The 12,898-nt window shown below is 31.6% G+C and overlaps 1 protein-coding gene across 2 annotated transcripts in view; it reads left to right on the forward strand.

Moving 5' to 3' along the window:
* The window catches only part of LOC116776052 (twitchin), a 74,144-nt gene that overhangs the window by 17,107 nt on the left and 44,139 nt on the right, over window positions 1-12,898 (forward strand). The window contains exons 4-22 of one of the 2 annotated variants that reach the window (XM_061524226.1): window positions 214-270; window positions 486-581; window positions 671-769; window positions 848-949; window positions 1,103-1,249; window positions 1,320-1,421; window positions 1,497-1,622; window positions 1,697-1,780; window positions 1,874-1,957; window positions 2,047-2,142; window positions 2,322-2,405; window positions 2,894-3,070; window positions 3,214-3,420; window positions 4,598-4,639; window positions 5,441-5,473; window positions 9,167-9,314; window positions 9,402-9,638; window positions 9,719-9,855; window positions 12,758-12,883. In XM_061524226.1, coding sequence (XP_061380210.1) covers window positions 214-270; window positions 486-581; window positions 671-769; window positions 848-949; window positions 1,103-1,249; window positions 1,320-1,421; window positions 1,497-1,622; window positions 1,697-1,780; window positions 1,874-1,957; window positions 2,047-2,142; window positions 2,322-2,405; window positions 2,894-3,070; window positions 3,214-3,420; window positions 4,598-4,639; window positions 5,441-5,473; window positions 9,167-9,314; window positions 9,402-9,638; window positions 9,719-9,855; window positions 12,758-12,883 — 2,184 coding nt within the window. Of the gene's footprint in view, window positions 1-213; window positions 271-485; window positions 582-670; window positions 770-847; window positions 950-1,102; window positions 1,250-1,319; window positions 1,422-1,496; window positions 1,623-1,696; window positions 1,781-1,873; window positions 1,958-2,046; window positions 2,143-2,321; window positions 2,406-2,893; window positions 3,071-3,213; window positions 3,421-3,956; window positions 4,002-4,597; window positions 4,640-5,440; window positions 5,474-9,166; window positions 9,315-9,401; window positions 9,639-9,718; window positions 9,856-12,757; window positions 12,884-12,898 lie in introns of both variants that reach the window. The other variant, XM_061524228.1, reaches the window with a different exon arrangement.

Raw genomic sequence — 12,898 nt, forward strand, 5'->3', positions numbered from 1 at the left:
AGCTTATGCAAAAAAAAAGTGGACCGTTGTCAAGATGAATATATATTTCGCATTCGTCTTGGCTAGGTTAAAATTTATTAATCAACAACAAATCTGTTTAACGATAGTATATTTATCAGGCTGAAAGCATGAAAGCAACAACACAAATTGTTATAGGTGGATTTTTTGTTCTTATTTGAGTAGATCCCTGCTTACTAATAATATTGATTTTAGACTAAAATAGAACATGCGGAAAGGACTGTAAATGAATTCGAACAAATAAAATTAAAGGTAAAGTTGCTTTCCACAAAGTTATGCATGATACACATGTATCCCTTTGAACATAAAGAAGAAAAAGAAACTACATATCTGTTGCTTTTGTAAATATTGTGTCCATATTGTATTATATTGTCTTGTTATTCGAGTTCAAGTAACGCATTACACTTTTAAACACAATTGGTTTACCACTAATATTAACAGGTTACATTTTAATTTCTTATAAATAGGACGAAGTTAAGGAACAAGAAGAAAATAATACACCAGAATTAAAAAAACCTAAAGAGCAGGACTATCCTTGGCGACCTTCAAAACAAGACACACAGGTACACATAAACACAAATTACACATTCTATTACACAACATTGCACACTTACAATAACTTCATTCTTACAAATATGTTACATGCCAATAGGAAATCGTTGAGAAGACACAACCAAAACGTAGCATTAGTCTAGATCAACCGAAATCTAAAAAAGTCAGTAAACCGAGACGCCGACATAGTAAAACCGAGGTACTTCTCTAAATACACACCAAATAAACTTCCGTTGTATTGTAACGTATTTTTTTAAAGTTTGATTTCTTATATCAGGATCTAGAAGAATCAGATAACGAAATAGTAGATCGTACCGAAATTAAAGAAAATGTTCCCGTAGACCAACCCAACAAACGCCGTACAAGTAATATTGATGAGGTATAACAATATTAGGCATTACTTTTAATAGCTCACAATATTCTTGAGATTTTTAATTTGAAATAGAAAGCCTATTATTTGTGTAGAATTTATATAATTCAAACACTTTGTATTTCGTAACTACCGAGTATTAAATTTAAAATAAACATTTAGGACATTAAAGCTGAAAAGGCTAAAGACGAATCCAATGTTCAAATAAATATTGGAGATGACAAACCTAACAAAACGGATAAAGATATGCCTGACAGACAAGAATCTCAACCAGTGAGCAAAGAACCACTTCGTCGTAGATCTATGAAGGTAAAGAATTTTAAGAACTTAATAGGCGATTAATAAAAAGGAATAGTAATAATAATTTCATTAAATACAGGATAATACAAATGAACCGTCCAAAAAACCTGAATCAACTAGAATAGATGTTCAGCCAATGAGCAAAGATCATGATAAACAGAGTCAGAGATCTGTTGAGGAGGTATTTTATTCGAAAGATTTTCAAGTATTTTCTGAGCTTTCTATAAATTCAAAACAAAATTAATTTTTTGTTTAGGTTTCAAAAAAACACGAGGTAGATAGTAGTGATATTCCTAAGAGTAAAGTAGCAGAAGATAAATTACCATTAAAACAAACGAATGACGAAGTTTATCCTTCGCGTCGTCCAAGTAAACCTAACGAGGTAACTTAAAGGCTTAAAGTGCATACATTGAAAGGATATTTACATTAGTATACTAAAATTATTGTTATTATTAGGAATCTGAAGAAATAAAACAGTCTATCACAATTCCACACACACAGACACAAGACACGTTATACCCGTGGAGAAAACCAAAAGAGGTAAAACGTTTTACACAATATATAAAATCGATATACTTGAATATAAATTTTTATCACTTTCAACAATTTTTCAACCAATACATCCACTATTAGGTGCCAATTGTTATCACACCAGAACCGGAAACTAGTCCTAACGAAGTACCATTTTCATGGGACGTCATCCCCGAAATACCACAGGTACATATTATATAACAAAATTAGAGAACGAAAATATTTATGAACAAGTTATCAATCTTGTTTTTGAACTTTTCATTTGTTTTAATTAGGCGGAACAACAATCAGAATTAGAGGACAAATTCTTACCTACATTACAAAACACACAAGACACCACCGTACCATGGAGAAGGTCTAAATCTCCCCAGGTACAAAAACACCTACAAACTTATCTCCTGCACACTCAATCATTACGACACAGCACATTCCATTACATAACTCCATGAAATTACAAAATTCAAATTTTATTAAACTAACACTTGAAATAAACATGATCCAAATTGAGCAAATAATTCGTAAGGTCGCCAATAATAACTTTACTCTTTAGGCTGAAACTGAGGGCAAAGAGGAGAAAAAATCCGATCGCTTAGAAACTCCACAACCTTTAGGCAGCAAACCTCAACCAAACGAGGTACACGAATTGGCTATAGATATTTGACACCAAAATTTAGCACACTGCACCATATTTTAGTATTTCGTGAAACACATCGCACACCGCACTTCACTGTTTTTGTAGAATAGCACTGAATACCATCATGAAAACTACCAATCAATTAATTATATTGTAAATATATTTGTAATTTGTTGTCAATGGTAGCGCAATAGTATTTGTTTTCTTGCTTTGACATCTTTTTTTATGTAGACTTATTTTCCCTGCTTTGCTTCCGCTTACTAAAAATTTTTTTGATCTCAAAATGTTTCTTGATAAGTGTTATTTACAGGCTCAACTTTTGGTAAGTATTAAATTTCCGTAAATTAGTGTATTTTATTGATAACAAAATGTAAAATTTCTATAAATAATTTCTAGATTTTTTTATACATTTAAGACTATGTCCGAAAGAAAGAAGTTTTCAAAAGTAAACGTGTATAAAAAAATTAAGTAAATTCCAAAAATTACAGAAAGTCGCTGTTAAAGAACAAACAGTAGAAGCAGAAGCTAAGAAAGCAAAGGTAACAACTACAAGAAAAAAGGCTGAAGAATTACCTGAAATACCCGACTATGAAAGGCCAGAACTTGAACAATATGAAAAAATATCACCTACACCAACAATTCGAGAAAAGGCAGAAAAAGACAAAGTAAATTTAACTTTTTTGCATTATGAAAACTACATATTGTTAAATATTAATAAAATAACTCCAAATTCAAAAAAAATTATCAGTGACATGAAATGAGAGAAATTACGATGGTTTCCTCCTAAATTTATTATAACTTTATTTAGCCGGCTGAAAAACCAAAGGTGCCTGAAATTAAGGCACCTGAAGAGAAACCAGCGACACCTAAGATCGAGGTTGTACGGGATAAGTCTCCGAAACCAGAGGCAGGAAGGAAACCTTCATTGTCACCAGCCCCTCCCGCCAGGAGAGGTTCCCTTATCCCTCCACCAGAGGAGATGGGAAGACGTCCTTCACTAATTATCAGCGACGAGGTATGTGTTTATTATATTCTTAGAAATAGAATACATTTAATTAAATACTCTTATTTTATCTCTTTTCTTTCAACAAACACGGAAAGGTATGAAAAAACCCTAGACTCACCTTTATTCTGCTATTTAATTGTAGCCTAGAAATTATTTCACAACCGTTTTATCCTTTTAAACACGCACTTATTTTAAAATTAAGACTATGTGAAATTATTGGCAAAATCTGAGTATAATAAAACTATATTTATAAGATAGGTGCGTGGTAACATATATTTTTTTATGTGAACCCTTTAGACCCTATTCTGTCAAGCCGAACCCATAACATTTGAACACCCCGAGAAATCCTTTGATATATGCTTTACTTCATCAGTATGATGCTTTGGTAAACCTGGTGCTTGAGTAACTACGATTAGTTGATTTGATTGGTTGATATAGGCTTAGAATCCTTTATTCCATGCTTCATAGTACTTAGATTTAGAGTAACAGGGTAGGTTATTACATTAGGGAAAAAATATTAAGACGGTAAAACACGTAATCCACAGGACAATAGAAAACTAAGACCTGGAGAGGTGATTGAAGAGAAGAAGGTAAAAGAGATGTTGCTACGACTATTGCGTTGAATGCTATTCGTTATGATGTTGCCGTGACGAAATTTAACTGTTCTTCTGTCAAAAAATATGTTATTGCATTGCAGTTTATGCACCGTTGACACAGCAATTTTTCTGGATAATCACATAATAATCTCAGTATATTTTTGAACAGTATTTTGGGAGATAATAGCAAATTTTTTCATCTTATGATATGAATATGTTATTATCCAGTAATGTCAGACTTCTAGTCCAGAGCACCGAGCTATTGCACACTTTTGTGATACAAAGCACACAAAATAAACAGCACAGCTTATACGCACGTACGCACACAAATAACGGTTACAAATACCTTTTAAAGCACACAGGTATTAACGAAAGCACATGATGTCTGGAAAGCATCAATTAAAAAAACAAAAACTAACAAAAAAAGATTAACACGGTGATGCAACACGTAACGATATAACTACTTCACAGCTGTTACTCAGGGCAAAATACTAAACTGTAGGTAATAGGGTCCTAGGTCTCCGGTTCGGCGGCACAGATAGGCAATATTTATATTGAAAGGGGTTATTATCAGTATTTTTTAACAACAGGTCACGAAATTACGTCCAGGAGAAGTTTTAGACGAGAAAAAGGTGAGATGTTTGGGTCTGGTCAGTTTTAGGCGGAAGCTGCTTGCTTTGCAGAGCATTTGTTTAGTTTTATTTTATTTTTTTTTTGGCACGTGACGGACAATTATCTTGATGACAATTTTTGAATTTACAAAAACAATATACATACATCACTATTCACCACATCCATAACAGTATCCCGAAAGTCGAATTTAACCCAACTTTATATTCTAAAATTAGTTGACTTCTAGCCATTTCCTTAGACCTTCATAATGATATACTCAAAATTATTTAATTTAGACTTCTCCTATCTTTCCCTTTATCGACAGAACGAAAAGCCGCTTTAAAGACTGGCGGGGAACTTTAAAATCAAATATGCATAGAAACTTTATACTGTAGAGCAAAAGGGAAACATAATTTTTATTGAACCAAATACTTCCAATTATGTTCCTTATTGGCCTTTCTAGCTTTTTAGTTGAATTTTATATAGCAAGAATGGCTTACTTGAAAAATCTTGGTGTCTCAATATTTTAATGCTTGCTTAATATTAACCCTATTGGCACTATTTTTCAGATCTGAACTGAAACCCAACAATCACTCACAATTTTTACTTGTATCTATAAATTAATTCATCTCACAAAACAGCAATACATTACACAACACATAAAATATTAATTCACAGAATCATGTCGATACGGCACTTTAATTACTATCTAAAAATATCCTAAACACACAAAACATGTTAATATACATTTATATTATATTAATATAAGCACATTATTAACAGAGAATGTTTACTAAAAATACTTATTTTTTTCCAAAAAGAAACGCGGCAGGCCGGGTGCACTATCAGACGAGGTATACATGTGTGAAAATATATGTTTAGATCTATGTTATAGATAAAAAAAGATCTCATAGTTACGTGGCTAACATAAATTTGGTATCGTGATTAATGTCTCTGTTGTAGGTAAAACGTATATTGTTTTGATATTTCTGAAACTTTTTATAAAACGGTTTTTAACCCCGGGATATAATAAGTTTCGTACTGTAAGGAAGGTATTTTTACGAAAAAAACTTACATATATATTAAGATAATCACACCCCTAATGTAGATTTTAGAGCTACTAACAATGTCTCCTAATATGTGTATCAAGTTGCTAATCTGATAAAAAAGCGCAACCCTAAACGATATACTTAAAATTTTGCTCATCTCGCATGCCACAATAAATATGTTATAACATTCCTTTAATTTTATAAATTTATTAATTATCAGTGTATTGCACCCGCTACCCACGCTGCTTTGTATTATCAATTATTTTAAATGAATGTTAGCTTTAAGTTTTACTGTTGAGAATATGTTATTGCTTGTAATGGATATAATAAAGATGCCGCAAAACATTCAAACGTAGATATATGGATAACATTCCAAAACAATGTCGTGTCCAATTTATAAATCAAATAAGTTAATTTAAAAGCGGAAGCTAAACAATAATCTATAATTATAAATCAATGAATTCAGATTGCAGCCAAATATATGATGTGAGCAAATGTGTTTAGAATATCATTAACATTACAAAATGATCAACAACACTAAATATATCTAAAATTAATTAATATAAAGTAAAGAAATATGACATTATTGTACGATTATTTAAGTATAAATGTCTCATTGAAGGATATAAAAGTATAAAATAATGTCCTTATTGACCGACTTCTTTAAAATATTCATTAGTATGAAGGGTGGTTGTTCCAAATGAGACATTGGTTTATCAATAGCTTACAAAAATTACATCAGATCATTTCAGAATGCCAAAGATTGATAGACTTAGATCAAGAGCGCGAAGCCAGGCCAAGGCTTATTCTAACTTTAACCTCTCAGTTATATATATAATTGCATGTGCCAACTCAAAGGATTTTCAATTTATTTCATGAACAAACACATTTAGCGAGTTGCATGAAAAATGCAATTTTTTTACATTGACTAAAAATAAACGTAGTAAATGAAATCTGAAAAAATGCCATTTAGTAAATCTAATTTAACTTAAAAACTGTACAAACAGTTCTATTTAAATTCTTGCTTTAATCTTATGAAAAAGGGAATTTATCTATTAAAAATCTCAATAGGATTGTGCATATGCTCTATCTTGATATTTATAATGTGTCACTAAAAACTAAAAAAAAGGTTCTTGCTCATACCAAAGCGCCGTAATTAGACAATGTTATTATTAAAAGCAAGGTCAAACTGCAAATAGATTAGAATAGATGTATGCATGATTGACTGTGACGTTTAGATAAGGTTCATACCTTATTTCTGGCGTGGGATGACAGACGTTGGCGCTATATTATCTGTTATACTCTTGGCATAAATACTCTTCAGCGAAATGACAATGATCAGCAACATTGACAGGTGTTTGCCCAATATTATATTCCGACTCCATCTGCAAAACGGTTGATTGATGATTTTAAAATAAATAAATCTTACGTATACATTAACAATAACGTTATTAAAAATGTTTTTTTTTATATTCATAGTTAATTTCGTGAATCCATAAAACGTGTTAGAAGTAAAGTAGTATATTCCGTTTATTTATAATAATTCTGTTAGTAACGTAGGGTACTAATTTGATGTGATTGGTTTACACGGACAATCGATGTCATTGCGTCATAAACAGTGACTATTAATAGATTTTGGACAAGATCGATTTGGATCAAATATATATTTTGGGAGATCCATTATTATTTTCTCGCTTTAAAAATAAAACAGATGATATCTATAACAGAAATTAATACTTAGCTTGAACGAATATAAATATTTTGAAGTTTTGTTTTACCAAAAAGATAATATAAATGAAATGAATCGAAACCGGATTTATTTTGAGAATCACATTTCCACCAAATAAATTTAATAATTAATAAATTTATAATAAAATAAAGATAAAAGAGCACACACGAAATCATTAAGAAATGTTACTTAAAAGAATTATGGTAACAAGAATGAATTGTGAACTACATCTTGGTATAACACACAACCGTCTACTAAAAGATATCTGTTCCTTATGTCCGAATATATCACGTAAATTACGCTATCTTGCGACAACTTTACACATATGTTAACAGCATCGTCCAAGTATAAACACGGATTGCTCACCTTAATGTAATAATTAATTGAATTGGTCTGTTGATTTGTGCTTGGGCACAAATAGATGCCCGCGCTCTTCCCCACCCTCGGTGTAGAGGAACAGCAATCGGTCGACCCCTTTCAGTCATTTGACACGCGCGACCTGCTAATGATCCCCAACTATTCCCATGGAACTGATCTTTAAAGAGCGTTCATCGTTAAGTGGCGAATTAATGAGCCATTCCTATTTACTGTCGCTGCGTACAAAGCTCAATTATTTGGCTATTACCCACTTTAGGTCGCTCATGGATAACTTAAATTAAAAAAAGAGTAAGCTTCTGTGAGTAAATCTTGGTGGTTTCAACTGTGATATAGTTGTGATTGATATTTTGATTATATTTATGTTCTTTTTTGTATTGTGGCATCTTTGTTTAAATGTGATTAACAATGGCATCTGTAGCTAAAAAACCTTCAGCTTTGGCTGTACCAAAAGACGTTACGGTAAGTATGCGTTATTTAATTGTAAGATCCTTTTTAATGTCATCGACATACATTTAAGGTGAAACTAATTTAAGACAAGTTCTAAAGATCTTAAAAGTTTTATAAATAATAAGAGTATATTAAGTCTACACTTAACTCAAATCTTAATAGATTTTAGCAAAACAATTTAGAATTATGTTTAAAACTTTTTGTAAGCATTGTATCCGCGAGTTTGTTCCAGACGTGAAAAATTTGTTTTTATTGTCCTTTCATTTGCAAAAAAAAAAAATTGTTTAAGCACTTAAAAATTAAGAGTTTTGATTAAATAAAAACGTTATTCCATTTTGAAGTTCTCGAAATCGCATTACAGAATGATAAAGTCTAATGAAAATGTATTGGGAAATTCAATAAAAATCCAATGACATTAATATGTAACGATGATATCCAATGACGTCATTAATAAATTTAAGAGTGCCACTATAATTCACGGTTATAATTATTTGTAAGTGTTACCTCGACACTTGCGCTACATTTATCAGGAAGCGCTGGTCTTCATTGTCGGCCCATTTGGCTAACGCTCATGATGCACAGCATCTGTCATAACATAACTTATGTATCGTGTATTTAGTTATAGTATAATTTTTCAATCTAATTTCGTTTTGTTTCGAATGTATCTCGATGACTGAAAACGATTTTTGGTTCAATCTTCATCTATACTTTCATTTATATTAATTTCAATATTTTGGAGTCTGTTGTTATATGTTATAATATCATCTTCAGACATACATACCATATCATATAATATTGTACTGTCTGCAATTAAACATGAAAAATAATGATTATATCTACGAGGACTAAAAATTTTATGTTCGTTTTAATAAATGTTGATTTCTACGTGATTAACATGGGATAATTATTTTTTATGAGATTATAATTTTAAAATGATACTGTAGCGAAGAAAATCTGGTGACGCAAGACGGCCATCAGTTCAAGATTTGGAAGATTTGATCAACAAACCTTCAATACCATTAAAGCCTATTGGCGACAAAGAGGGACCACCACAAATCGTTGACGTACAAGAAAGCAATTCGGCTGTTGAAGGTAAAAATTTACATGAATTTTGTATATTTTAAATCATTTTGGATATCAAATAAATATATTTATATTTATATATTACTTTTTCAACAGATCAAACTGGTTACCTCACTATACAAGTGGAAGGTAACCCAGCCCCGACGTTCAAATTTTACAAGGGCGTTACTGAAATTATCGAGGGTGGCAGATTCAAATACATCACAGACGGTGAAACTGGTCTTATTACGTTATGTATGAGAAAAGTCAAACCGAATGATGAAGGAAGATACAGAGTTGTCGTTAGCAACATCCATGGCGAAGATTCAGCAGAAATGCAATTATATGTGTCTGGTAAGTTTCTGAAATTGCAGTTATAGTAAGTGAAAGGAAGTCATATATGAGACATGGTATCTTCTATAAAAAATGTGCAGATGCCAGTGGTATGGACTTCCGTGCTATGCTCAAGAGAAGGAAATACGCGAAATGGGGTGAAAAGAAGGACGACCCAGATTGGGGTGACTTGAAAGAAGTGGAGAAACAAATCCCACCTCTTAAGAAAGTTGAAAAGGTAAGATAGAATCAACTTAACTACCATCTCCAACTAGTGAAAATTTTACAGATCATATAGAAAGATTGAAGGTGGCACATTCGTTTAAAGTGGTGATATGAATCCTTTTAAAAATAAAATTTTAAATAACTAAGAAAACTTTATAAAATATAACCTAAAACAATCTAAATAAAACTTAATAAAAACGACAGCTCCATCGGGCCATGAAAATATTTTTTTATTTATATTACCTGTATTGGTTAATATATAGATAACAAATATACACTGTACTACATTAATATTTTCTTACACTTACAAGCTCACATAAATCAGACCAAGTTTTTAACAGAAAAATATATAGTGCCTGCTGACATGTTTTGAAATATGAAACTCAATAAATAGTTTTTTATTTGGTGTCAGCAGGCAATATATAAAAAAAAAATCCCACATCGTTTGCATCATAGCATTTGGTTCTTAGGGTTTAGAGACTGGATATTTCGAAGATGACAATCAAATTGTGGTTGTATCCGAAGGTGTCGAGATGTTTAGATTCCCGGCAGACAGACGCAGAAACTCCTCAAATTGGTCCTGGTTTAAGGTCCTCAAAACACCAAAATTTAATATGGTCATTCATTCCATCTTACCATTGTTTTGCACCCATAATACTCTGCAACACACATTAAATGGTTCACGGGACACCATACTATTTTGAATATATATGAACTCTTCCGATGACAAGTTTCAAAAATCTGTCAAATTAAGTCGTCATAACAATAGTTGTGGAAAACTACATTGTAACGACGTCTATTTTCTTGCGATTTGTTTATCAAACTAATAATATGGCTGGGTGGTTTACCAGGAAGTTACTTGAATTGTTCAGCGTTAGTATTACAAAAAGCTATTTAAATTTTATAGAATTCTAACTTAAAAAGGCAACCTTAACACTCGACTTTAAGCAATTTAGATACTGCTTTAAAATAACATAGCTTGTCATCATCGTATATATGTTCATCCCAAAGACACTTTATATAACTTGTAATATCGGTTCTAGGGTATTTATCAAATAAGGAGACGAATGTCTCTGCCTGAATTAATACCTGATTGGCCAGCTTTGATGGAGGCTGTCAAAATAAAGGTTCGATTAAAAGGAAAGGAATAAAAATATGAATTAAATTATCATCAATTCTGTTGGAATAGTAATTAATAACCCATTTACATTACAAATATTTTTTCTCGAAAAATTACAACAGGATTGATTTTTTTTAATGAATGATACAATACTTAAATAAAGAATGACTAAAATTATCCTCTTAAAAAGTCACTATTAATGGTATCAGCCGTAAGAATAATTTGAAAATTACAATGCACTTTTTGTTTTCGAAAATATTATTAATATTAATAATGATATTTTAAGAGCGATTTAAATAAAAAAATGCATAAATAAATTGGTTTTAAATAACGAGAGCACAGTTTTTGTATCACTACTTCACATTCTCTCCTAACGTCATTTTCAGGAAATGTAAGAGGAATGAATTTGATGATCATTCACTTTCTTTGGATTGTTGGCAAATATATCTGATTTCAGGTTAATGTGACCTCGCCTTGAGGAGCTTTTGTTATGTCATTTTTTGTTCAAATCATTATTAATTTCAGTTGATGCATTCGATGTACTCATATCTTAAAATTTATCATTCGTCCTCTAGTGATGCTGTTTAAAATCATAATCATTTTAATATCAATGACGTAATAGGTATTCACTTTGTCTAATCACGTCTTTAACCCATAACATTTCTATTTAATGAGTATCAGCGACTACTAAGGATATGTGGATATTTTATAGAGATCCCAAAATAGAAGACCGTCTCTTGCAGAACTGATTCCAGATTGGCCGGTGCTGCACTCGTTCAAAAGAAACGAGGTTTGACACCGCGTTTGTCCGTCGTTAGATGACACTATGCATCTTGAATTGTATCACTATATGCAATTTGTCGCACAAGAATATGTTCACGTCTTCACTTGAGCATAAATCTGTCGAGCAAGATTAGAAATTATCGTCTTGCACTGATATCTAATACTTAATTATATGAATGACCTCTACGATCTATAGTATTAATTTAGCGAGCTTGTTACCAAGCTGCATTTATGATAGCGTTTGGTGATTACATACATTATAGGCTACTTTTTTTACCGAGGGCATCACTGTCAAAATTTTGGAAACAAAAATTAAAGGCTATGTTTTGTTTTTAAGAACATTTATTCACATCTATTTTTCAACATTCCAATTGGTGTCTAGTAACAACATTCTATTTCTATCATGGTTCAATAGGACGGACCATGTTAGTTATCAGTGCAAGTATCTGTATGCTCTTGAATTATGTATTTTTTATCGTTGACTGGTTCACCTTGAACCGGGTAAAGAAGCACATTTCTTTCTTGTCTTTAATGAAGCTCTTCTGCACACCTGTATCTCTTATTTCAGCACATCGCACCAGTTATTGCACAGTGACATCGATTTTTTCCAAATATTCTGGTCACCTTTTCAAAAATAATGAATAATTATTTAAATTAAAACCATTTTTTTTAAGTTAATAATTATTCATAGTTTTTGAGATATACACAAACACTGTGCAGTCTTGAATTCGCCCACATTTATATCTTTCTTTTGTTATCACGGAGTTTTCAACTTCTGTAAAAATCGCATGGTGTGTAAAGGATGGCTGATAAATCTAACGCCTCCGTTATCACACTTTCTTACATTTGTTACAATTGTTTCACTTCTCGTACTGAGTGATCGTCCAAAGTTTTACACTGTGGAAAAGGGTTATGATGGTCCGCACATAGCTTTTTGTCTGAAGAGCACTTTTTGTCAACGTCTGCCAAAAAAAATTGAATAGTATTTTTAATGGTTGCACAAATTTTTCAGAAACAAGAGTCTTTCTTGAAACCCCTCGTAGATCAAAATGCAAAGGAAGGAAAAGATAAGAAGGTAGTGTTTGAGGCAATTTTCACCAAACCAAATGCCAAACCAAAATGGTTCTTCCGTAAAGATGTAAGTCTTATTTAT

This window comes from Danaus plexippus, chromosome 24 (genome assembly GCF_018135715.1).
Source record: "Danaus plexippus chromosome 24, MEX_DaPlex, whole genome shotgun sequence".
In the NCBI taxonomy this organism is placed as follows: domain Eukaryota; kingdom Metazoa; phylum Arthropoda; class Insecta; order Lepidoptera; family Nymphalidae; genus Danaus; species Danaus plexippus.